This window comes from Ovis aries, chromosome 21 (assembly GCF_016772045.2).
Source record: "Ovis aries strain OAR_USU_Benz2616 breed Rambouillet chromosome 21, ARS-UI_Ramb_v3.0, whole genome shotgun sequence".
Classification (NCBI taxonomy): domain Eukaryota; kingdom Metazoa; phylum Chordata; class Mammalia; order Artiodactyla; family Bovidae; genus Ovis; species Ovis aries.
The window spans coordinates 1751879-1779230 of record NC_056074.1 but is presented as its reverse complement, the minus strand read 5'-3'; the positions used below and the strand labels follow the sequence as shown (position 1 = coordinate 1779230).

General features: G+C 44.4%; 1 protein-coding gene across 1 annotated transcript in view; it reads left to right on the top strand.

Moving 5' to 3' along the window:
* The window catches only part of FAT3 (FAT atypical cadherin 3), an 817465-nt gene that overhangs the window by 620927 nt on the left and 169186 nt on the right, over window positions 1-27352 (top strand). Inside the window, exons 6-7 of the mRNA XM_060404221.1 lie at window positions 23853-24167; window positions 26479-26689. Coding sequence (XP_060260204.1) covers window positions 23853-24167; window positions 26479-26689 — 526 coding nt within the window. The remainder of the gene's footprint in view (window positions 1-23852; window positions 24168-26478; window positions 26690-27352) is intronic.

Genomic DNA, 27352 nt, shown 5'->3' with positions numbered 1-27352 from the left:
GGTGTTAAATCTCACCCAATGCTTGGCAATCTCTGCTGCCTCTCACACATTTTGGAACGTGGTTTGGGAATATTTCTGTGAGTGCTTTTGCCATAAAGTAAAAATAGATTCAGCTTCCCGCTAAGTAGAGTTCTTGCAAAGAGGCATTCATTATTCATGACTCACTTTTCTCCAGTGCTGCCCACCAGGGATCTCAAAAGTTTTCACACGTAGGTATTTGTGGTCATGATCTTCTAAGAAGAAAGTTTGGGATAGAAATTGAGAAAGGACAACTTCCCTGGCAATGTCATGCCTTGGTTCACAAAGTAAAGTGGGAAGGGTGTAGCTGTTAAGAGCAGACGGTGGCCTATGTGAGTATGGCACACTGTAGGGAGTTATATCTGATCATCATAAGCTCACTCTGAGAATAAAACTCAAGATTATGAAGTATCATCTGTGAAAACTACCGTATTAGAGAAACCGAGTACATCTTGGAAGTCTTTTGTTTCAAATGCCTTTGCACTAGTTTTGGCTAGGCAAAAAGGCTATTTCTAAAGTTTACAGATGCAGAACTGAGTTATATATTTTTAATTGCCTCCTGGGGCGGTGTGACTTATTTATCTTCAATGATTTAACACATTTAATCTATTTTGCTTTTGACATGGGCAGAAAGTTCACCAGCCACTGTTCTTCATTGCTTAGGCCTGGTGGTAAGGGCTGCCTGGGGCACTAATGATGAGAATGTTTTTACTTAGCCCTTGGCCTCCACTGTTGGAAAATGTGAAAAGTAAAATGGAATTTCAATAGGTAGTGTTGACTAGGAACAAAGTGGAAGTTTTAGACATTTTTTTTCCGTTTATTTAAAAAAATTGACTTTCTTAAATTATTGGATTTCTCAGCCTTCTTTATGGTCCAACTCTCACATCCATACATGACTACTGAAAAAAAAAAACGATATAGCTTTGACTATGTGGATAGATTTTATATTTTTTAAATTTCTGATCGGCTTCATTTTCCTGATACAGTGCGGATTTATTTTTTGCTAATATTTTTCATGGCTGAATTTTCATAACTTTCAGTCAGTTTAGTTCAGTTACTCAGTTGTTTTCGACTCTTTGCAACCCCATGGACTGCAGCACACCAGGCTTCCCTGTCCATCACCAACTCCCAGAGCCTGCTCAAACTCCTGTCCATCGACATCCTCTGTCGTCCCCTTCTCCTCCTGATTTCAGTCTTTCCAAGCATCTAGGTCTTTTCCAGCAAGTCAGTTCTTCGCATGAGGTGGCCAAAGTACTGGAGTTTCAGCTTCAACATCAGTCCTTCTAATGAATATTCAGGACTGATTTCCTTCAGGATTGACTGGTTGTATATCCTTGCAGTCCAAGGGACTTTCAAGAGTCTTCTCCAACACCACAGTTCAAAAGCATCAATTCTTTGCCACTCAGCTTTCTTATAGTCCAACTCTCACATCCATACATGACTACTGGAAAAACCATAGCTTTGACTAGACAGACCTTTGTTGGCCAAGTAATGTCTCTGCTTTTTAATATGCTGTCGAGGTTGGTCATAGCGTTTCTTCCAAGGAGCAAGCGTCTTTTAATTTCATGGCTGCAGTCACCATCTGCAGTGATTTTTGAGCCCCAAAACTTAAAGTCTTTCACTGTTTCCATTGTTTCCCCATCTATTTGTCATGAAGTGATGGGACTGGATGCCATGATCTTAGTTTTCTGAATGTTGAGTTTTAAGCCAGCTTTTCCACTCCCTTCTTTCACTTTCATCAAGAGACTCTTTAGTTCTTCTTTGCTTTCCGCCATAAGGGTGGTGTCATCTGCATAGCTGAGGTTATTGATATTTCTCCCAGCAATCTTGATTCCAGCTTTCCAGCTTGTGCTTCATAACTTTGGCAGTTTACTTCTCTGTACATTGCTTTCATTCTGCTGTAGGTACTGAAAATAGAAAAATGAAAGACACATTTCCTGCCCTCAAGGAACTCACAGTTTTAATGCAGCCTTTTAGGTGGCTTGATAAAAATGAGCATAAACTCTGAAAGCTCCCAGAAGATGGGACACGGTTTAAACCTAGGACTAAGTATGTGTGTCTTACATTCTCCTGGGAGGCTAAAGCTGGGTGAATGCAAACACACATCTAATAAATCTGCTAAATACTGATGCGTGATAAATGCTTCCTAAATACTACGTCATGTGCTCGTGTCTCAGTCCTATATGACTCTTCACAGCCCCATGGACTACAGCCCACCAGTCTCCTCTGTCCATGGAATTTTCTGGGCAAAAATACTGGAGCAGGTTGCCTGGAGCCTACTCCAGGGGATCTTCCCAAGCCAGGGATCAAACGCGAGTCTGTCTCCTGCGTTGGCAAGTGAATTCTTTACCACTGGCGCCACCTGGGAAGCCCTAAATATTGCATATTGATCGTTATATTCACCCTTGAATTTAACTTTGCGAGTCTATTTTAGTCTACTGAACTGATCTTTATTTAAAACTTGCATATACTCCCTTTTATCTTGTGAAAGTAATTAAGATGTTTTAAGTATCTAAGATGAACCATCTTTCTCTTTTAGTAGCTATATCCTAAGACATGTTTCCCCAGGGATTTTTATTTTATCACATATAAAGAACAAACCCTACCTGTTCTGTGATGAATTCAAGAGAACACAGGGTTCTTAATAGCTGTGTTAATGGGATAATGAATACTGTTTGTTTCTAACCCACAGGATATCTACCTAATTTATTAGCAATCTAAGATATCTGTTATGATTCAAAATAAAAATAACATCCATTAGAAGTAGAAAAAAGCAGGATAATTTCTTCCCCAATGCAGGGGCTTTTTCCTGTGCCTCTTATGAAAACCAAAAGAAATTGATGTTAGTTTATTATGTACCAGACATCATGCAGGATGCTACCCAGATCGTGATTGATTGCCTTTATCTTCAGGGAACTTGCAAAGCTAGTTTAAGGCAAGGGAATAAAAGAGGACAGATACATAATAATCAGATATGTGATCAGTAATGTATTAGTATATGAAATCAAGTCAAGTGAATCATGGAAGGAAGTAATCCTACCTGAACATAATCTCTTGAGAAGAAATCATAAAAGAACAGACATTTGCATGAGGCCTCGGAGGATTTTATAAGAACTGCAAGGACAGGGAAGTAAAGGGGATTCTATACTGAGGGAACCCAAGTAAGGCTGTGAGCAAGCTGAAGTACACAGTCCACATTAGACCAGGTTGACAGGGAGCCCCTGCAGGGAAGGGAGTCCATCTTGCTCATCACTGTTTACCCCGTGCCTAAAACCCTGCATGTTGTAAGCACTGTATATATTTGTTGAATATGTGATCTGATTGTGTGATTAAAACTTTAGGTAGAGAGTGGGTGGAAACCAGAAGCTGAGAAGAGCCCAGTAGATAGGCTGTATCAGTACTAAAGAATCTTTTAATTTAATACTAAAGGGTATGGACTTGACCCTGTAATTCAGTACTTATCAAAGTATGTCCCTTAAAATGTCACATCTGAAGGACAGTAATAAGCATCTCTCAACAAAAGCATTCTGTTGTCAAATAAGTTTGGGAAATACTGGATTAAACAGTAGCTTCTTTGCTTAGATTTCTTCTGAGCCCTGTCTCGGCTCATGTGCATTGTGAAGCTCCAAGAAAGATCTATATAATTCAAACTTCTAGGATCCTAGACCCTCTCCACCCTGCAGGACTGGGGTTCTCCATGGCACATTTTATGGAAATCTGTCCTAACAGAGGGACTTAAAGACCTTTCAGCAATGGACTGATCTGAACTTCATTTTAGAAGATTTTCTGGTCTTCTAAAAACTCAGGGCTTCCCAGGTAGCCCTAGTGGTGAAGAACGTGCCTGCCAATGCAGGAGACATAAGAGCTGTGGGTTCGATCCCTGGGTCAGGAAGATCCCCTGGAGAAGAAAATGGCAACCCACTCCAATGTTCTTGCCTGGAGAATCCCTTGGACAGAGGAGCCTAGTGGCTGCAGTCCATTAGATCGCAGAGTCAGACACGACTGAAGCAACTTAGCATGCACTGGTCTTCTAAAGAATGGACTGAGAGGAAGCAGTTTGATGATAGACATTATAGTTTCAGCAGGAGATAATGAGAGCTGAACCCCAAGAAGCAAGGAGAAAGAACCAAGAGCCACCAAGAACATATCAGAGGTAGAACTTGTCAGAGCTGTCACTGGAGTCAGACCCGTTGTACACTGCCCAGGGCTTCCTGGCCAAGGTACCCGGGCACTGAATCTGGTCTGTACTCTGTTACCGAGCTGAGCCTCCAGGAGCAGGGCTGTGCCCGTCTAGATGAAGGGCAGTGTGTATCACAGCTGTGGGGTCCCTAGTTAAGGACTGATAAGATGTCAGGGGAAAGCAAGAAGAGCACTCACGATGACTTGTGTTTCTTGTTTAAACGGTGGCGTGGCCAAAGATGTCTTCTGCAAACTTCTAATATTTCTAAAACTATCACATCTGCAATCACAGTACCTGGAGAAGGAATGATGATGAAGATGCATTTCTATTTGCTCTGAACAGCTTCTCCCAGGAGTTACATTTTCCTTTCCACCACACATGAAATTAAATACTCTATCATTACGGAGAGATTTTTACCAACACCTTAAACCTAAGGATTGCCCACCCAAATGTCTCCAGACTCCACTCGGGCATGTTCAGTGAGTGACGTACAGATCAAGCAGAGTGTTTGCATGTTAAACTCACAGAAATGTCCTTCACTTACCAAAAGACATGCTGTCTTTCGCTTTTGCTTTTGACTATGCAGTCTCCACCATCTATATTTTATAACCATTTTTGACAGGAATGTAGAGAGTGAGAAATGTTTCTCTAGTCCAAGAAAAGTGTCTGTGCAGTGTTGATGATGAATGACACCTGACGTGGTGGCGGTTAAGAAATACAGAGAAGAATGGACCAGTTATTGTGATTTTTCAGGAGAGACTGGGTATTTGACTTTTTGTGTGATACCTCTCTAGTTTTTAATGTAGACAGAAAACTTTCAAGAGTCTGTATGGGCCAAGTAAAAGCGTATCTCTGGGCCCCACCAGTCCATGATTCCTCTCTTAGCCCATATGTGCTTTGTATGCATATACATGGGCACTCCCTTTTTTTTAAGTTGATAAATTTAAAATTCATATACTTTTAGATGGGCTAAACCCTGGTGGCTCAGAGGGTGAAGCATCTGCCTGCAATGCAGGACACGTGGGTTCTATCCCCGGGTCGGGAAGATCCCCTGGAGAAGGAAATGGCAACCCACTCCAGTGCTTTTGCCTGGAAAATGCCATGGACAGAGGAGCCTGGTAGGCTGCAGTCAATGGGATCTACTTTTAGGTAGACAAGGTGTTAGATGACCTGCTAAGCTGCCCTGCAAACCTAGGTTGAATTGCTGGGAGGAGAAAAGCCAAATTTCCTGCGCTGATAATTAGAACAAGGTCCTTACTTTTGCATTAAGTCTTTACCATAGAAAGAAAGTCCCAAAATCTGGTGCCTGGAGAGTGTTAGAGAGCTTTCATTCAAATCGCATCACCAGTGGTGCTAAGGCATGAGAGTCTGCCAGGATAAAAGTAATATAAAGTGTGATGTCCGGTGCTGTGAAAGAGAGGGGAGGCTACTAATATACACTTCCCATTGTAATTCATACCTCGTGGATTCTGTTTCACAGAATGGGGAGTGTGGAATCATGAATTGACTGACTAAGGCCTTGATGTCAGGGAGATTGTGAAGTGGTGCAGGGGGATTTAGTCCTGGGGCTAATATGATGTCACCTCTCGGTTCCTGGCAGAACTTTCTTAATGGCCCACATATGAGCACACAGATTGGACCCATCTGTTTGAAAGGGGGAGTTAGCACATGTGTGGTAATCACCATTGCTCTAAAGAAACTTTGAGGAGGTGTTTAGTTCCTGCTGATAGGGAAGATTAGAATCAAGCAAGTTTTATGAATAGAAAATGATGAGCAGATGAGCCTGGCAGGAAATGGAAATGTGATGAGATTAGTAGCTGATGTATACCTCTCTGCAGGGAAAAAAAAAAAAGAGCTCTAAGGGATGTCAGGCTGAGAAACACTTTATTTCCTGAAGTGCAAAAAGAGATTTGGACAAAGCCTGTAATATTAGCAGCCACTGCCAAAGTGAATTGGTCAAGGATCTTTCTAAAAAAAGCTGCCATTTAGCTTTTGCTGGGTCTCAACATGGTGAGGAAAAAGTGCCTCCTTGTCCTGAGATACAAGCTTTGAAGGTGCATTCAGCCAACAAACATTTCCTGAGCACCAGCTCTGTGGTGGCATTGCACCAGTCCCAGAGCGGCTCACAGACTCATGGTAATCAACACGCTGTACTCCCTGGGTGGACTGTGAGCAGACTGTCCTGGGGCTCCCTGATAATGGGCATCTTTGTGCAGAGAGAAATAGCACAAAAATGAAGAGTATGAGTGAATGACCTGAAAGCCTATGTTCCATGGTTCTGTGGGTCACGGAGCCCCTCTGGTTTGTACCATTTGGAAAACAACATTTTAGAAAAAAGAAACTTTCTGAAAGAAAGTTCAGAGCAAACTCATCAGATTTTTCCCAAAGGTTGGCAGTCCCAGAATTTGATGAATGGACTTTTTTTAAATTGAGGTATAGTTGATTTACAGTACTGAGTTAGTTTGAATGTACAGCAAAGTAGTGTAGCTATATGTGTGTATATATACTGCTAAGTCGCTTCAGTCGTGTCCGACTCTGTGCAACCCCATAGGCGGCAGCCCACCAGGCTCCCCCATCCCTGGGATTCTCCAGGCGAGAACACTGGAGTGGGTTGCCACTTCCTTCTCCAATGCAGGAAACTGAAAAGTGAAAGTAAAGTCGCTCAGTCGTGTTCAACCCTCAACAACCCCATGGACTGCAGCCCACCAGGCTCCTCTGTCCATGGGATTTTCCGGGCAAGAGTACTGGAGTGGGTTGCCATTGCCTTCTCCAGTGTGTATATATACACACACACACATATATTTAGATTCTTTTCCACTTTAGGTTGTTACAAAGTATTAGATATAGTTCCCATGCTATACAATAAATCCTTGTTGCTTATCTATTGTATATACAGTAGCCTGTATCTGTTTATATCATACTCATAATTTATCCCTTCTGCCCCTCCTTTTCCTCTGTGGTAACCATAAATTTGCTTTCTATGTCTGTAAGTTTGTTTTGTAAATAAATTAATTTGTATCCTTTTTAAAAAAATCCGTATATAATTGATAACATGTGGTATTTGTCTTTCTCTGAGTTACTTCACTTAGTATGATAATCCCTAGTTTCATGTTGCGAATGGCAACATTTAAATTTTTTAGGACTAAGTAATATTCGATCCTATATGTATAGCACATCTTGTGTATCCAAGTGATTGGACTTTATTGTTTCCATAACTTTCTCAATGGCTTTCTCTGGATGGAAGGGAAAGTGAAAGTGAAAGTGAAAGTCACTCGGTGGTGTCTGACTCTTTATGACCCCATGGACTACAGTGTCCATGGGACTCTCCAGGCCAGAATACTGCAGTGGGTAGCCTTTCCCTTCTCCAGGGGATCTTTTCAATGCAGGGATCGAACCCAGGTCTCCTGCGTTGCAGGTGGATTCTTTACCAGCTGAGCCACAAGGGAAGCCCAAGAATACTGGGGAGGGTAGCCTATCCCTTCTCCAGCAAATCTTCCCAACCCGGGAATTGAACCCGGGTCTCCTGCATTGCAGGTAAATTCTTCACCAACTCAGCTATCAGGGAAGCCCGTGGAAGGTAGTACACCCCTATTCTCTTCAGAAAAGAATTCTGCTTATTCCTTCCAGATTCACCTCTTCAGAAAGGTTACCTACCTACTCGACCTTGTTGTTTCCTCCCTTCCCCTTTCCTTCCCTCCCTCACACCATACTTGGATGTTTTCTCCCTCCTCTCCTTCTCCTCCATTTCATCTCTTCCTCTCTTCCTTCCTTCCTTTCCTTTCATTCCTCATTCCTTCCTTTTTAAAAATTTCAGATGGAGACTTTTCCATATAAAATAAACCACTCTGTAAATGTATGCAAACTACTGAGTATACTTCTCCTGAAATGCCCAAGAGTAGGTCCTGCAACATGGGATGGGGAAGACAGGGTGGGAAGGGACCAGGACAGTTTCCCATCCCCGCTTGGCTTATTAATGCCATAATGCCAAGTTAAAGGTCAGATAAGAGAAATTGCCTGTAGTAAGTCCAAAGGCAGATGGTTTAGGGCATTTTTAAAATTATTATTATTATTTCTTTTCTTCCATGGAAAGTATGAGTGACTGTGGAGGTTCCAGAAAGTTTATCTTCAGGTTGCTCTTCCTTTGAGACGTAGCCTTTAATTTACTGTTTGCTAGTAGTTTCCTTTCTGGAAATGGTGGGAAGCCCTTGTTTTCCCAGCAATGCAGTAGTCTGAACACATAGGCAGACAGGTCTGAATTCCAGCCCTTGCCTCCATATTAGCCCCTGAGTATTCTGGAGAAGGTTGCTCCCCTTGTGAGGAAGAGAGAAACTGTTTTTCAACCTCTCTGCTGTCTCAGAAGGATTAAGGATTTAATGGTTGTGGAACATTCTGAAGATAATAAGTAAACATGAAAAATAAACATGACATCTACTCTACACACACTTCTATTTTTTTAAGAGTCTAGCATTTTGAAAAAATACCTAAATTAAAGCCTCTGCCATACTGAAATCATGCAGATATCTGTATCTGAGAATTTGTGAGCACATGCTTCATTTGAAGCTCAAAGGGCAGCTTGGAGTCATGGAACTAATCTCTTGGAAACATTGAGCTTATTGCCAGTGATATGATGTTGGGTTAAGAAACACATCAGTCTACATCTGTTTCCTCATCTGTAAAGTGAGCAGATGGAACCAGACTGGTGCCTAAACTCCAAGGACTTGAGCCTTAATGTCTAGTGACTATGCCTTCCTGAATATAATAGAAGTGAGGAAAGCCAGTTTCTCCTTAGCCTGAGGTTCTGAAGTCTGTAAAGCAACACGGCAGGGGTGAGAAAATACTCTGCAATGGGGCCCTTCATCCGTTCGTCCACCTATCTGGTGACCATGAATACAGATACCCAGCACACGTAAGTGGTAAAAATTGTGCCATCCACAACGGGCCCTGGAGTGAAACAGTGAAAATAGATAGGCATCCTCACTAGAATTTATTGTCAACAGCGTCTAATATCTTACCCGTGAAGCACATGTCTTTTGAATCCAGGGACCTCTAGACATACTGTGTTGGAATATAATCAGATCCAAAGAAGGGTGACATTGTTAGTATTTGCAATTACTACAAGGCTCTCTAACCTTTTTCCCTTTATAGTGCACAAAGAAGATGATAACATGTGTAGGATACCTTTGAGTAAAGGGCAAAGCTAGCCCAAGGTTTGAGGTGACCAGCCCTTAGATTCAGCTAGAGGAGGTCACACGCATCTATCAGAGAGTTAGGAGAATCCATATTGCAGTCCATCTGACGCTGACTTGCCACATGAGGTTGGAAACCGCCTTAGTTTAAATAGCTTTGTCTTTAGATTTCTTCCTGGCATAGAATCTATTAGCCAGGTCTTGAGACTTTAGATGATGAAATAAGGGGAGGGGAAAATAAATTACTTTTAAGCTTTGTCTTCCACTTTAGAAGAGTTTCAGGTGCTGAAACAGCTCAGAGCAATCAGGAGACTCAGAAAAAGGGCACGGAGTACTCGGGAAGAAGAAAGGGTATTGCCGGACAGGCAGGAGGTGTGCAACAGCCAAGGCAAGGTGCCGAGATGTGGGGCCTGGGGTGTGCTCAGTGGGGTGGAGGCAGATGGGTTGATGGGACAGTGCTCCGGACAGCTGAACCCTGGCTGTGCAAGGCCCCACAGGTGGCGTGAAGAGTGACCTGCTGACGCCAATGGTGGCTTCAGGCTGCGGCTGCCAGAGTGGAGAAGCAGAGCCCTCATGCCATAGGCTTGCCAGCTTTGCTCAAGGCTGAACTATGGTGCCAAGGGCTGTGAGACAGCATATGCTGACCGCGTTTACAGGAAGGAGTTGGAGCAAGCGTTCAGGTGCGATGCAGCAGAGGGTAGAGAGGTGAGGAGCACAGACCCTGGTGCAGGCTGAGTCCATTTTACTTCACTGCGCTAAGCCTTTTCCTAATCTGCAGTGTGGGGATGACTATCCCATCTGCCCCCGGGGCTTGTTTAAGGGTGTGCGTGCGCGCTCAATCGTGTCTGACTCTTTGTGACCCCCATGGATGTAGCCCAAGCTTCCCACAGGTAGCTCAGTGGATAAAGAATCTGCCTTCAATACAGGAGACACAGATTTGATCCCTGGGTCAGGAAGATCACCTAGAGGAGGAAATGGCAACCCGCTCCTGTACTCTTGCCTGGAGAATCCAATGGACAGAGGAGTCTGGAGGGTTACAGTCTATAGGGGAGCAAAGAGTCAGACACAAATGAAGCAGCTGGGCATGCAGGCATGAACTATAGCCCATCAGGCTCCTCTGTCCATGGAATTCTCCAGGCAAGAATACTGGAGGGTTGCCATTTCCTCTTCCAGGGGATCTTCCTGACTCAGGGATTGACTGAACCTTTATCTCTTGCGTTGGCAGGCACATTCTTTACCACACGAGCCACCTGGGAAGCCAGATGTAAGGATGAATTAGTCAATATTTGTTAAAGGTGTAGAGGAGTGTGTGCACAGAATAAGCACTAAGTGCCTGATGAATAGGAGGGAACAGACACCGGGGGCCACTCAGCTTCATCCGCCTTCCTCCCATCACCTTTACCAAGGAGAAGGGCCTGGTGAATGCAGTGAGAGGGGAGCTGAAGGTGGAGACACATAGCAAAACAGGAGGAGAAGCTGGATCTCCTCTGAACAAATTTTAGAGAGGTGAAACAAGTTCCAGCCATTGCCCATGGTCTGGTGGCAGTCTTTCAGCCGTTGAGGATGACAGGAAGGGTACCACAAGGCTGGAGATGGGGATGGCCCCCATTATTATAGGAGAGAAAAGCTTGATTCTAGAAGCACAGCTACAAGCTTGATGCTGATCCAAAGCCACGCTTGAGGAGAGAATTTTAAACAGATGGTTAACAGATGCTTCTACATGGGCTGTGCAGGGTAGCAAAAGAGCAGGAGCTGCGAAGCCAAGCTGACTTGGGTGCAAACCCAAGTCCCGACACTTACTGGCTGAGTGGCCTTGCAAAACTTACATCACTTCTGAGTCTTACTGTCTCCAGCCGTAGAATAGAAATGGCAGTGTCTCCAGGGTTCCCGTGAAAGATAGTGATGGTGTAAATGATCGCGCCGAGGACTGAGCAAAACAAACACGCAGTCAGTGATTTCCGTGAACCAAAGCGGCAGCAGAACATAAGGCTGAGAACAGAGACTGGCAAACGTTTTCTGTAAAGGACAGAATAATAAAGACTTTAGGCTCTGTGACCTATATAATCTCTGCTTCCAGTACTCAACTGTACCTTTAAAGCAGGAGAACTGTTGTAGATAATATGTTCTTAGATGGTGTGGATGGCTACATTCCAATAAAACTTTATTTACAAAAACAAGTGGCCAGATTTGGCTGTCGTGTGCTAATCCCAGGGTGTAAAAACCAAACAGCCAGGATTAAAATAAAAACCTCTCCACTATGAGCAGTGTGACCTTGGACAAGGTCATAAATTGAGCTCCTTTATCTATCAAATGGGTATAATAGTAGTGTGTGTGTCCTGACATTTTGTTTCTTTTTTTTTTTTTTTGATAATGGATAGATCCTGGCTTTTAAAAATTATTTATTCATTCATTCCTTTATTTATTTGCCTTCTCATGCTGTTCATGGAGTTCTCAAGGCAAGAATACTGAAGTGGTTTGCCATTCCCTTCTCCAGTGGAACTGGCAAATAGATTCAAGGAATTAGATCTGAAGATTCAATGAATTAGATCTGATAGACAGAGTGCCTGAAGAACTGTGGACTGAAGTTTGTGACATTGTACAACAGGCAATGATCAAGACCATCCCCAAGAAAAAGAAATGCAAAAAGGCAAAATGGTTGTCCGAGGAGGCCTTGCAAATGGCTGAGAAAAGAGAAGCTAAAAGCAAAGGAAAAAATGGAAAGATATACCCATTTGAATGCAGAGTTCCAAAGAATAGCAAGGAGAGATAAGAAAGCCAACCTCAGTGATGAATGCAAAGAAATAGAGGAAAACAATAGAATGAATGGGAAAGACTAGAGATCTCTTCAAGAAAAGTAGAGATACCAAGGGAACATTTCATGCAAAGGTGGGTACAATAAAGGACAGAAATGGTCTGGACCTAACAGAAGCAGAAGATATTAAGAAGAGGTGGTAACAATACACAGAAGAACTATACAAAAAAGATCTTCATGACCCAGATAACCATGATGGTGTGATCACTCACCTAGAGCCAGACATCCTAGAGTGTGAAATCAAGTGGGCCTGAGGAAGCATCACTACGAACAAAGCTAGTGGAGGTGATGGAATTCCAGTTGAGCTTTTTCAAATCCAAAAAGATGATGCTTTGAAAGTGCTGCACTCAATATGCCAGCAAATTTGGGAAACTCAGCAGTGGCCACAGGACTGAAAAAGGTCAGTTTTCCTTCCAATCCCAAAGAAAGGCAATGCCAAAGAATGCTCAAACTACCACACAATTGCACTCATCTCACAGGCTAGCAAAGTAATGCTCAAAATTCTCCAAGCAAGGCTTCAACAGTACATGAACCATGAAATTCCAGATGTTCAGTCTGGATTTAGAAAAGGCAGAGGAATCAGAGATTAAGCTGCCAAGATGCATTGGATCATCAAAAAGGCAAGAGAATTCCAGAAAAATATCTACTTCTGCTTTATTGACTATGCCAAAGCCTTTGACTGTGTGGATCACAACAAACTGGAAAATTCTGAAACAGATGGGAATACCAGACCACCTGACCTGCCTCCTGAGAAATCTGCATGCAGGGCAAGAAGCAAAACTTAGAACTGGACATGGAGCAACAGACTGCTTCCATATAGGAAAAGGAGTATGTCAAGGCTGTATAGTGTCCCCCTGCTTATTTAACTTATATGCAAAGTACATGATGAGAAATGCTGGTCTGGATGAAGCACAAGCTGGAATCAAGATTGCCAGGAGAAATATCAACAACCTCAGATACACAGATGACACCACCCTTATGGCAGAAAGTAAAGAAGAACTAAAGAGTCTCTTGATGAAAGTGAAAGAGGAGAGTGAAAACGTTGGCTTAAAACTCAACATTCAGAAAACTAAGATCATGGCATCCAGTCCCATCACATTATGGCTAATGGATGGGGAAACAATGGAAACAGTGAGAAACTTGATTTTGGGGGCTTGAAAATCACTACAGATGGTGACTGCAGCCATGAAATAAAAGATTGCTCCTTGGAAAAAAAAGCTATGATCAAATCAGACAGCATATTAAAAGGCAGAAACAGTACTTTGCCAACAAAGGTCCATCTAATCAAAGCTATAGTTTTCCAGTAGTCATGTACGGATATGAGAGTTGGACTATAGAGAAAGCTGAGCACTGAAGAATTGATGCTTTTGAACTGTGGTGTTAGAGAAGACTCGAGTCTCTTGGACAGCAAGGAGACCCAACCAGTTCATCCTAGAGGAAATCAGTCCTGAATATTCTTGGTAGGACTGATGCTGAGGCTGAAACTCGAATACTTTGGCCACCTGATGCAAAGAACTGACTTGTTGGAAAAGACTGTGATGCTGGGAAAGACTGAAGGTAGGAGGAGAAGGGGACAACAGAGGATGAGATGGTTGGATGGCATCACTGACTTGATGGACATGAGTTTGAGTAAACTCCAAGAGTTGGTAATGGACAGGGAAGCCTGGCATGCTGCGGTCCATGGGGTCACAAAGACTCAGACATGACTGAGTGACTGAACTGACTAACTGACTTATTTATTTCTTTTTGATTATGCTAGGTCTTCGTTGCTACAGGGCTTTTTCTAGCTGTGTTGAGAGGGGGCTCCTCTCCATTGCACTCACTGGCTTCTCGTTGCGGTGACTTTTCTTATTGTGAAGCACGGGCTCTAGGCAACCGGGCTTCAGTACCTTCAGCAGACTCGGTAGTTGTGACACGCAGGCTCTAGGCAACTGGGCTTCAGTGCCTTCAGCAGGCTCGGTAGTTGTGACACGCAGGCTCTAGGCAACCGGGCTTCAGTGCCTTCAGCAGCCTCGGTAGTTGTGACATACAGGCTTAGCCGTGCCATGGCATGTGGAGTCTCCTGGGACCAGGGATTGAACCTGTATCTCCCATATCGGCACGCCGATTCTCACCCACTGGACCACTAGGAAAGTCCTCATGAGATTGTTTTAACAGCAAAAGGAACAATTAAAGGAGCATGGACTATGCCTCTCAGAGTGAGCCCTCCAAGCACAGTAACCTTTTGATACCTGCTCTTTGTCAGCATTGTGACAATCCCAGCAGCCTAGAACATGGAGCTGAAACCTTCAGTAAGATGACATCGAATATACTAAGGACTGTAAAATCCAGCACTTTGGCCTTCATAAGGAAACCACACACTGATTGCTTCTCTGAAGGAAAAGACCTACATGGTTTAATTCAGTCGTTTCTCAGAGCTGTGTGACAGGATTGCCACTTAGCGTGAGCAGAATGGCGAGCTGAATAAACAGACTTGAGATTGCCTCTAAGACTACAGCAGTGTGCACAGGTCTGAGTAAGTTTGATGTGCTTGTTTGTCTTGTTTTGTCTTGGCTATCATGTTGTAAGAATAAAGCTGATATATAAGAAAATATCCTGACAAAGACAAGCACTGTAATTAATAGAAATTCATTGCACGTAATGAATGACCTGAGAGATGATTATATGAATCTGAATTTTTTCAATCTGGGGTGAGGATTCTCAAATATCCCTAAGAATTTTATCAGTATAGTAGTTTTTTAAAATTATTTATTTTAATTGGAGGCTAATAACAATATTGTAGTGGTTTTTGCCATACACTGACATGAATCAGCCATGGGTGTACATGTGTCCTCCATCCTGAACCCCCCTTCCACCTCCCTCCCCATCCCATTCCTCTGGGTCATCCCAGTGCACCAGCCTTGAGCGCCGTCTCATGCATCAAACCTGGACTGGAGATCTATTTCACATATGGAAATATACATGTTTCAATGCCATTCTCTCAAATCATCCCACCCTTGCCTTCTCCCACAGAGTCCAAAAGACTGTTCTTTACATCTGTGTCTCTTTTGCTATCTCACATATAGGGTCATAGTTACCACCTTTTGAATTCTATATATATGCATTAATATACTGTATTGTTTTTTCTTTCTGACTTACTTCACTCTGTATAATCGGCTCCAGTTTCATTCACCTCATTAGAACTGGTTCAAATGTATTCTTTTTAATGGCTGAGTAATATTCTATTGTGTATATGTACCACAGCTTTCTTATCCATTTGTCTGCTGATGGACATCTAGGTTGCTTCCATGTCCTAAGAGTGCTGCAGTGAACATTGGGGTACACATGTCTCTTTCAATTCTGGTTTCCTCGGTGTGTATGCCCAGCAGTGGTATTGCTGAGTCATATGGCAGTTCTATTTCCAGTTTTTTAAGGAATCTCCAGTTTTCCATAGTGGCTGTACTAGTTTGCATTCACACCAACAGTGTAAGAGGGTTCCCTTTTCTCTGCACCCTCTCCAGCGTTTATTGTTTGTAGACTTTTTGATAGCAGCTATTCTGATCAGTATGAGATGGTACCTCATTGTGGTTTTGATTTGCATTCCTTTGATAATGAGAGCATGGTAGTTTTAAAAATGCCCCTCCCCCCCCCCCACCATGGGAGGTGCAGTGGTTAAGAACCTGCCTTGCAACACAGGGGACATGAATTTGATCCTTGGGCTTGCCAGGTGGCTCAGTGATAAAGAATCCCCCTGCCAATGCAGGAACCACAGGAGATGGGGGTTCAGTCCCTGGGTTGGGAAGATCCCCTGGAGGGGGAAATGGCAGCCTCCTCCAGTATTCTTTCCACAATAATCCCATCGACAGCAGAGCCTGGTAGGCTATAGTCCATGGGGTCACAAGAGTCAGACAGGACTGAGGGACTGAGCACAGGGAACTGATACCCCACATGCTGTGGGCACCCCCGCCTCTCTGGCGCCTCTGTCTTGAAGTGAAGATCCCATGTAAGACCTGATGCAGCCAACTAAATGAATATTTTTTTTTAAAATGCCCCTCCACACATTACTTAACCTTCCCTTATTTAGAGGTAGGATTTGTAACCTCTCTGCTTGAATCTGGACTCTGGGACTGCTGCCCAACAGAACATGGATCAAGTGAGCTATGCCAGGTTCTGGGTTTGGGCCTGAAGAAACTGCCACTTACTGTCCTCCAGGGCCCTTGCTCATAGAACCCAGCCACCACGCTGTGAGGAAGCCCAGGCCACACAAAGCGGCCACTGGTAGATCCTGGGCCTGTTGACCTCAGCCCCAGCTGAGGTCCCAGCCAGTGACTGCCATCAACCAACAGACGTCACCAGTGCCCACAAGCCAAGTGACTGATGACTTCAGCTGCATAAGAGACTCCAAGGAAGAAGCGCTCCATTCAAGCCCTAGCAGGAGGCGAGTTAATAAAGGAATTCTGGTTATCTTAAGCCACCTAGTTTGGGGTTAGTCAGCAGTAGAGAACTGGCACAGTGTAGAAGAGGAACTTGAGTCTTTCTGTATAGTTACAAAGAGTGAAACAAAGGCAGTCTGTAGGAAGCTACTGTCTGTCTAGGCTAAGAATAGATGGATAGATCCAGGTAGCTACTGTCTGTCTAGGCTAAGAATAGATGGATAGATCCAGGTTCAATAAGAAGAACTTTGGGAAGCCTGAACCTATCAAACAGCATGTGGACTGCTGCATAAGGCATTAGTTCTTATTGAAAATATCTGAATAAGGCCAGATGACCAGAGGTCAGGAACAGCGAGAAGGATTTGGGGCATTGGGAAGGGGTGAATTGATAGGAACCCATGCTTGTTGGTTGACTGATTTCCCAACTGCCTAAAAAGAAAAGAGTTTTGTACCTAGAAGGCACTTGATGAGTATTTTGTTGATTAATTTTATAAGTATTTATTAATGCCTATTACATCCACCATTGTAGGCATTCAGGATATATCTATGAACAAAAAAGATGAAAATGCATGTATTGTAGAGTTCATATTAAAAAATATTCATCTATTATTGATTTGGCTGCACCAGGTCTTAATTGCAGAATGTGGGGTCTAGTGTCCTGACTGGGGATGGAAACCAGGCCTCTTTCATTAGGAGCACAGAGTCTTAGCCACTGGACCACCAGGGAGGTTCCTGGGGCTTATATTCTTAAAGAAGCAGACATGCAATAAACAAGCTTACATGTGAAGTGTATATAATCTATCAGATGAAAATAAAGCTTCCAAGACAAATGTAAAGTGAAGCAGGAGAGATATGTAGTCTCTGAAGAAAGGTTTACAATTTTAAATATAGGGGAATTCCCTGGCAGTTCAGTGGTTAGTGACCTGGAAGTAGTCATTTTTGATAAATCGAGGGTTGAAGAGAATGACAGAATTAAACTCTTCATCTTGGGAATGTTGAATATATTCTCAGACACTCTTATAAACCCTGGGACAATACTGCAGACAAGACACAACATCTCAGCTCTCAGGCAGCTTATGTACTTACCTTATTTTCTGCCATGTGGAGAGAGAAAAGGAAATACATCATGCAATTTAAATGACTGAGAAGCATGGCCTTCTGGGAGTTTCCTGCGGTCCAGTGGCTAAGATTCTGTGCTCTCAAGGCAGGGGCCTGGGTTTGACCCCTGGTGAGGGAACTGGACCCCTCGTGCCACAACTAAGAGTTCACCTGCCACTGCGACCCTGATCCATGTGCCACGACCAGGGCCCAGCGAGGCCGAATAAATAAGTGAAATATTCTTTAGAAGGAGAGTGGGAGGAGTACGGCCTTCCCTCGGCGGCGTTCGCCCACTTTTGACCCTGTGCAGCTCTTGCCTCTTCTGTGGAGAGATGTAACCCAGACTCCTCTGTGTCCTGTGTCATCAGCATGCACTGGGCCGTGCTGCCTGCCTTCTGGCTCTGCCGGGTCTTCACGGATCACGGGGGGAGCGCAGAAAGTTGAAACGAGCTTTGCTGTCCTTCAGTGGCACTACATTGTTTCTGATTCCTTGTTAGCTGTAAATAATGAAAGAAATTAAACTTTCAGGATTGTGATTGATTGCCGAACCACTGATTGCTGATCGACTGTGAGAGTGGAAAGTCTGGGTTAGGGTGGCAGAGAGAGAGGACACGTGGATGGTTTCTAAACAATGGCTAATTCCTTACATGTCATTTGTGAAAAACAAAGCAGAGGAGGTGATGAGGATTTATCTCAGTTGGGCTCAGTCTCCAGGGTTGCTCCTTCCATGTAGGCCAATTCCACATGATGGACAGAGGTCCAGGGCAGCGTGAAGTGTGAAGTTTGAGGATCTGATGGAATTGTCAGTGATTGCTTCTCTAGACTCACTCATGTCTCCAGCCATGTTGGTATCTGGAATATTGAAAGTGAAAGTGAAGTTGGTCAGTCATATCCCACTCTTTGCAACCCCATGGACTGTAGCCTATGAGGCTCTTCCATCCATAGAATTTTCCAGGCAAGAATACTGGAGTGCCATTTCCTTCTCCAAGGGATCTTCCCAACCCATGCAGCCATCTATGGGGTTGCACAGAGTCAGACATGACTGAAGCAACTTAGCAGCAGCAGCGGCAGCAGCTTCCCTGGTGGCTCAGACGGTAAAAGCATCTGCTTACAGTGCAAGAGACACAGATTCGATCCCTGGGTTGGGAAGATCCCGTGGAGAAGGAGATGGCACCCCAGTATTCTTGCCTGGAAAATTCCATGGATGGAGGAGCCTCATGGGCTATAGTCCATGGGAGAGTGGGATATGACTGACCGACTTCACTTTCACTTTCAATATTCCAGATACCAATGTGGCTGGAGACATGAGTGGGTCTAGAGAAATGATAACAGACATTAAGACTTTTAGGTTATAGGGAATGTAGTTCGGGTCAGCAAACATTTATTAGGAGTATGGTAGGTCCCAGGAAAGAGATGAAGAAGACAAAGTTCTTGCCTTCAAGTAGCTCACACTGTCCTGAGGGAGCCAACACACAAGATCTTTGGAGTAAATTGTAGACAAGTGTCCACAATGATCAGCACAGTTTTGGAAGTAGCTAGAAATTGTTATAAGTAATCTTGGGCTTAGCAACAATGGGAGGAACGTAATGAACTCCAGTGTATGGTTAAAACTGTGTCTACCTGCAACTTCCCTGGTGGTGCAGCGGTTGACGCCACACTTCCGGTGCAGGGGACCAGGGTTTGATCCCTGGTCAGGGAACTTAGATCCCACAAGCCATATTGTCCCAGCCAACACAGAACAACAACAACAACAAAATTCTGTCTTCCTCTACCTGACCCCATTCAGAGAATCATAGAGCACTTGGGAGATCTTATGTTACCAGTCTCTTCATTTTCTGCAGATAAGCAGCAGACCCCTTCACTGTCTGAATGTTTCCTCCATTCATTATCATAGGGCAGAGTTGGGAGTGGATCACTTCTTAGTTTCATTTAACAACATTTGTTTGGCACTTGGCTGTACAGGGTGTCAAACAGAACAATGAATGAGACGGTCCCTGACCTCCACTTGCTCACAGTCTGGAAGTATTGAGCACAGACCAACAAGGCAACAGACACTTAAAGCTGCACGGTGATGATTAATGTCCTGAGACGGTACACCCAGTGGAGGGGGAACATGGTGAGGACATGTAGAGCTGTCTGCAGGGGGCAGGGATGGCTCTGCAGAAAAAAAAACAGTGCTTGAATCGAAGCTTCTAGAATGAGTCAGGTGTATTCTCAAGAGAAAGACTTCCATGGATGCCAACACATATGCAGAGGAATGGAGGTGTAAGAGCATGGCGTACTCAGCGCCACCCTAAGCTCGCTGTGCAGCTGAGCATGGAGAGTGGAGACGAGCAGGCAGAGCACGGTGATAATCACGGCAGGCCAGACCCTCAGCCTCAAGAGCCCCTGAAAAATGCTAGGCCAGTGATGTGATCAGATGGAAGGAAGAAGTTATTTCTTTTGAGGAAGAAATAACACTTTACAACAAAGGTGAAGGCTGAAGATGGGGAGACCAGAAGGCCACTGAGGGTCTCCAAGTAAGACACAGATGAGGCCTGTCCCAGAAGAGACAGGTGTGAATGGTGCACATGAGAAATGCCTCCTGACCTCCACATTTGCTTGAATGTGGATAGTTAGACAGAGCAGGGACCCTGCATGGACGCCTAGGGTCCTGGTGCAGACTGGTGTGTGAGTGGGTGAGGGGTAGGGGCTGTCATTCATTGAGACAATGCAAAAGGGAGAAGGAGAAGATTTGAGGATAATGATTTTTTTCAGGATGGGGCTTTGGGGATGTTGGGGTGCATGTGTGAGGTCCAGAGAGTAGATTTCTAGTAAACAGTTGAACGTGTTGGTTTGGAGATGGGAGACGAGGTTTGAGCACGAATGATCAGCATAGGAGTGGTGGTTAAAGTGGGGGATGAGGAAATGGAGGTGTTATGGGTGGAGAGGCGGCTTAGGGTTACTCCTTGAATGAACCACAAAGGTCTTACGAGGTGAGACTGCTTTGGCTAAAGAGGTTGTCCAAATAGGACCTGAGTTAGAGTCTAATTTATTAAGTAAATACCCAAATGACACCTGTGTGACTTGACATGCACAAGAGCAGTGAACACAACTGGCAAGATCAGTTTTTGCCCTTAACCAACTTATCAGCTTGGTGGAGAATCATGTGCTTAATTAATTTCCATGACAGTAAGTGCTGCCTAGATAGTATATTCAAAAGCAGAGACATTATTTTGCTGACTAAGGTCCATCTAGTCAAGGCTATGGTTTTTCCTGTGGCCATATATGGATGTGAGAGCTGGACTGTGAAGAAGGCTGAGCACCGAAGAAATGATGCTTTTGAACTGTGATGTTGGAGAAGACTCTTGAGAGTGCCTTGGACTGCAAGGAGGTCCAACCAATCCATTCTGAAGGAGATCAGCCCTGGGATTTCCTTGGAAGGAATGATGCTAAAGCTGAAACTCCAATACTTTGGCCACCTCATGCGAAGAGTTGACTCATTGGAAAAGACTCTGATGCTGGGAGGGAGTGGGGGCAGGAGGAGAAGGGGAGGACAGAGGATGAGATGGCTAGATGGCATCACTGACTCGATGGACATGAGTCTGAGTGAACTCCGGGAGTTGGTGATGGACAGGGAGGCCTGGTGTGCTGCGATTCATGGGGTCGCAAAGAGTCGGAAACAACTGAGCAACTGAACTGAACTGAACTGAAGTGCTGCAAAAGAAGAGCATAAGGTATTTCAAGAGTGCGTAATTCAGGAGGGAGATAGAGCAGCTGGGGGAGCGGTGGGGGGCAGCTGGTACTTGATCTGTGCAGTCGGGGAGCATCCTTGAAGAAATGGCATATCAGCTAGATCCAAAGGATGAGCAGCCAAGGTCAGTGAAGGGAGGGGCAGAGGATGGCATAGGCAAATGCCCTGAGATGGGAGCGAGTATGCTGGAAGACCCGAAGGATGCCCGTGTGCCCGGGGGAGCATGGGGGCTGGTACCCAGGGAGAGGTGGCGATGCAGGTGAGCCTGGAGGCTGTTTATGAGCCTGTGCAGCTGCCGCCCTTCCCGCCTGTAAGCAGACTTGGGTTTGTACACCCGGGCAAACTCCAGAAGGAGGCACCTTCATAGTGGCAGGATCCTCAGGTGAAGGGCCCCAGGAGGGCCTGTCCATTCCTTGGCAGCCTCCTGGCCCTGAAGTCGCCCCAGAGCTCCACTTGGAGCCCTCTGCAGGGCACGTGCTGACAAGCAATAAGGAGGTGATTCTGGGCACAGGGAGGACAGTGGGAGTTTGGATTTGGAAAGGGGCCGTTCAAGCAGAAAAGAGAGGCAGAGGAGTTGAGCGCAAAGAAATCAATGTGTTTTGGTCAACACAGCTCACCTGGGAGTGTAACAGTTTAGTTCAGCAGCAGCAGCAGAATGTGCCTCTTCAGAACTCGTTATGTCCAAGAATTAACTCAAGAGCCAAAATCCAGCCTTGGCACATAGTCGCCCTAACAGTGTTTCTTTTGTGAAACGTAACAAGCCAATTGGGAAATAACCTTGGAAGGAAACTTGATTGATTTTTCTAAGAAAACAGGAACTCCTATGAAAATTTACCTGAACTCTATTAAAGCCATCCTCTAAAGCAGCTTGTTGGAGAAGGCAATGGTACCCCACTCTAGTATTATTGCCTGGAGAACCCCATGAACAGGGGAGCTTGGTGGGCTACAGTCCACGGGTCGCAAACAGTTGGACACGACTGAGCGACTTCACTCTCACTTTAAAGCAGCTTGTGTGAGAAACTGGACTAGATTGGGGTCCCATTTTGCAAAAAGCCATTAATTTGTTTTCTCACGGGTCAGGCCTCTTTTCTCTTCATTTTTCCTATCAGGTTGCTTCACTAAGTGGGAAACTGGGTGATGAGGGGCTGTAACTCACTGTGGTTTTTCTCCTGTTGATGCCGAGTGCATCTTTATGTCCCTTCCGACCTCCAATTACGTATTTTGAAATAATAAACTATCTTATAGTTAGTCTTAAAGTTAGTTCAATCAAGGTAATGACTGAAAGATTGAATGAAGGTTCCTCCAGGTTTTGTGATTAAACACAATACCAAATATTGCCAAAAGTTCAGTACCTGACTTTAGACTTAGTAAAGATGGGACCTCTGTTTTCTCATCTGTAAAATGGGAATAAATAAACCTGCTCCACTTACTGAGGAATGATAGGAGAGTGCTTATATGTCACCATCCAGATGTTAAGTGATAATAAAATGATAACTGTCATCACTATGACCAAGAAGGTTATTCATCCTAAGACTCAAAGACAGTTTACATCTGCCGTGCAGATTCTTTATCTACAAATTCTTCTTCTCTCTCCGCTCTCCCATTTCCACAGACATGCATAAGAATAGCATCTCAGAGTTATGGGAAAGGGTGGCCATTCTTTTCCACTTCCCAGAGAGGAAGAAAAAATATTTTATGACTGTTAAAAACATATTGTAACTGTCAAATGTACTTATGAGCAGCCATCAAAATTGTAAGTTATAATCAGAGTTTTCCTTTTGTTCAGTAACAATGTAAGAAAAATCACAAATTTTACATGAAGATGGAAAAGAAAGAAAAAAGCATGAGTACTGAAAGAATTTGGATGGTGATGGCATTGCCCAAGGTTAGACGAAACGCCCTTGGCTTAACACACAATAATGGTTATTGTGTGTTTGGTGTCTGCTGAGAAGGACATTGGATTAGGAAATGGCAAACCACTCCAATATTCTGGCCTGGAAAGTTCCACGGACAGAGGAGTCCGGAGAGCTACAGTCCATGGGGTCGCAAAAAGTCGGATGCCACTGAGTGAATTTCAGCAGAGAGGGGCACATTTTAGGTCTGCCGCGTCTCTGTAACCCAGTACATTTTGTAAAGTCAACCATATTTCTTCTGCCTCCCCTCTTCACACCACGACAAGAGCCTCCTTCCTTCCTACCTTTTTATCAGTGACTTCCTTTACCAGATTGAGGGTCTTCCCTGCTCTTATGCATGGATGATGAAGAGTTATGCATTTGACATGAACTACAAGAAAAAGAGAAGCTGAGATGCCCTGCTGCCCAGAACGGACCTTTCATGGGCTGGCACGGGGAGGAGTGGTGAGAAAAGTTTTTCTCTTTTCTGATTGTAAAACACTTTCTCTTTCAAAACTCAGGTGACCGTGACAGATGGTGGCTTCTCCCCGAAACAGTCGACCATCTGGGTGGTGGTTCAGGTTCTGGATGAAAATGACAACAAGCCCCAGTTCCCAGAGAAGGTCTACCAGATCAAGCTGCCGGAGCGTGACCGGAAGAAGCGGGGAGAGCCCATCTACAGGGCATTTGCATTCGACAGAGACGAGGGCCCCAACGCTGAGATCTCCTACAGTATCGTGGACGGGAATGATGATGGCAGGTTCTTCATTGACCCTAAAACCGGCATGGTCTCTTCCAGAAAGCAGTTTACAGCAGGGAGTTACGACATTCTCACGGTAAGATTTTTCTGAAACTCAATAACGTTAATGAGGGGGAGAAAGTTATTTTCTTATTCGTATATATGTTTTAAGCAAAAACAAAAAAATCCGTGGACCAAAAAGTGCAGCCATATAACAATGAAAGGCTACTTTCTGTTGCAGTGACACTCCTAAATAATGAGGCCATTTTCTTTGCTTGTGTCCTAACACCTAACCTCCCCATTTCCAGTACACAGCCTGCCCCATCATTTACTCACTCACACTTCCTGTAGCCCCAGATCGTTTCAAGGTACTGAGCATAGATGTAAAGCGAGGGGAGGGGAGCAGCAGAATAACGTTACCTGCCCGCCACTCAACATGTCCTGAAGACATCCCAATGAAAACAACGCTTGTAATTGTTGACAACGTGATAGAACATGAATTTAGCTGTATAAATTGAGGGACACGAATCATAGCTAGGCTTATTCTGCAAAAAGTGAAAAATCTTAAGTAAAACATGACATTTATCATTGTTAGAAAATAAAAAATAAAAACAGGCATGAGCACCATCTCAAATAAAGACTTAAACTATTAATATCATGCCTAAGGCACCATCCTGCTCCCCCAACCACTTCAGACATACAGCAGCTATGCCTAAAAGGAGACTGGTCAGCCTCACTGGTGATGGGCACTTTCCAGGGTCCCACCAACTGTCAAGAGTTATCTCCATCTGCCATCTTTTTCTCAGTCTTCAGCCTTCTCCACTGTGTATGGTCAGTCCTTTGTTATTTTAAAGGATGGTCTGAGTCCATTTATTTGTTATGCTTGTGGACTGGATTTGGTCTCCATTCCCTGCTCAGCAGTGTATTCAGAAGAGTAAATAAAGAAAAGAAAATAACTTAAAAACCAGTCCTGTTTCTACCGTCGGCAGCCCTGATGTAATAGGTGCTGCTGAAGTTGTCTGAGACTTGCCAGTGGAAATCTTTGAGGACCAGGTGGATTGCAGTGGATACTGTTGATACCCTGCCTAGATCCCCTTTATTAGGCTGGTCCAGCCATCCCCCAACTGCTGTGAATGTTGACTGCTAGGGGCTCAAAGCTGATTCCTTCTTCAGAGAGTCATCCTTGGCTACACTTCTCAGCCAAGATGATCTATACACCTACACTAGCCCAGCAGCCCACAGCCAATTCCTAACTGACACCAGATATAAAAGCCTTGCCTCCAGGTGGATCCAACTCAGTAGTACAGTGATGATTCAGAGCTCCCTTTGGGATCAGGCTGAGGTTAGACTTCAGCTGAGACCACATCCTTGCTTAGCATCCTCCTCTATCTTGTTTTCTTCACTCCCTTTCTCATGGGAACACTTCCTCTTGAAATCATTTGTACTCACATCCCTGTCTCAGACTCTGCTCCTGGGAAACCCGACCTAAGATGTCTATCATCAAGGGCCCTTCCTCTCACAGAAACTGGGGCGAAGTGATCATGCATGAACACAGCACTAGGGATCTATGAATTGTCACTGTTTTTAAAGGCTACAACTATTAGCAATGCATCTGGAAATGGTATTATTAATGTAATAGTTTACAATCCTTTTTCATTTTGGTTTTTCAATTTTCTGTCACTAATGGTTTGCTTGTTAGACTTAACTGCAACCCCCGTCCCCCTGCCACTGCAACACCCGCACACACATTTAAGTCCAGGACAGCATAGTAGTTAACCCTACATATCTGGGCAAGGAAACATGCTTTTCTCAGCCCTTATATCAGACCATGGAGAAGAGCCATTAACACTCCCTTCCTTACTCCACTGCCTCGAGGGGGCCATGTTTCCACTGAGAGAGATCTCCTTCACTCCTTCAGGGTTGGCTTAACCAGAGGGCCTCTGAGATGAATTTTGCAAGGTTGGTGCCTTTCTCCTGCCTCCTCCCATCTCCCTCTTGGAATCCCATGTGACAGTTCTGCGTGGCAATGGCAATGCATCTGTTCCCTTCTCAACACTACCACCACAGCTGTAAGAACCAGATTAGCTCTTCTTACTTTCGTAGCTGTCATTCGTGTCCATACAACACTAAAATTCGCAAGTGCACCATTTGCTTTTCAAGTTTCCCACATCTGCAAGGTTGGCAGTGATTCAAAACAGCTTCTGGCAAACGTACTTGGGGCCCCATGTGCCCCAGTTGCTTCCCGCAGTCCCTGAGCCTGTTGTCCTCAGATCGCTCCCCGTGTCTTCCCCTTGCCAACCCCGTCGTGAGGATGGACTCTGAGCCCCACAGTATACGAGTGACAGATGCAGGCTTCCATCAGGACCCAGGCTCTGAAACAGCTCTCTGTCCTCTCCGTGTGTGAGTAGATCAAGGCCGTGGACAACGGGCGCCCTCAGAAGTCCTCCACAGCCCGCCTCCACATCGAATGGATTAAGAAACCGCCTCCTTCACCTGTGCCACTGACCTTCGATGAGCCATTTTACAACTTCACAGTCATGGAGAATGACAGAGTCACCGAGATTGTCGGGGTGGTGTCTGTGCAGCCAGCTAACACCCTTCTGTGGTTTGACATCGTCGGTAAGTCTGAGTCCCCCAGGGCAGTATTGGGCAACGTAATCACTGACTGTTCAGAGCAACTAGCAAAAAAGAAAAGACAGTAACAACAAAAACACTTCAAGACTATGCTAAGATTAAAAGATGTATAGTGCTGGAATGCAAAAGAGCCAGTAAAATGAATAGTCGACCTGTGCTTTCGTTCTGAGTTCTGTAGCTAAGCTGAACTGAAAGTGCTCTCTGGCTGGAGTTTCCATAGTACGTTATTTATTGCAATCTTAATGTCTCTCTGTGTGTCATTGAAATTCTATTGTCACACTTGGCTAATCTCATTTCTAAATGTATTGATGGTACTAGACTTGCTGTCCTTCATTTCTCTCTTTTTCTTCACCTTTTTTCTGCATTCTGTTCTTTTTTTTTTTTTTTCTGCTCCCGACTGCCCTGCTTCAAGGTGGCAAGCATGCTCGAGAGATGTTCTATATTCTACAGACAGCTTGTGGGCAGAACTGTTCAACAGAAGGTACCCTTAGTGCAAACACATTTGCTAAAATACAGCTATCCAATCTGCCTTTTACGGGTTTTTTTTCTTTTTAAGCAAATTAAATTACATCTTTCATAACTGCCTGTGACAGGCTGAAGTGCAGCCCACAGATTTCATACATGCCTCTAACAGCGACTGCGTTACTC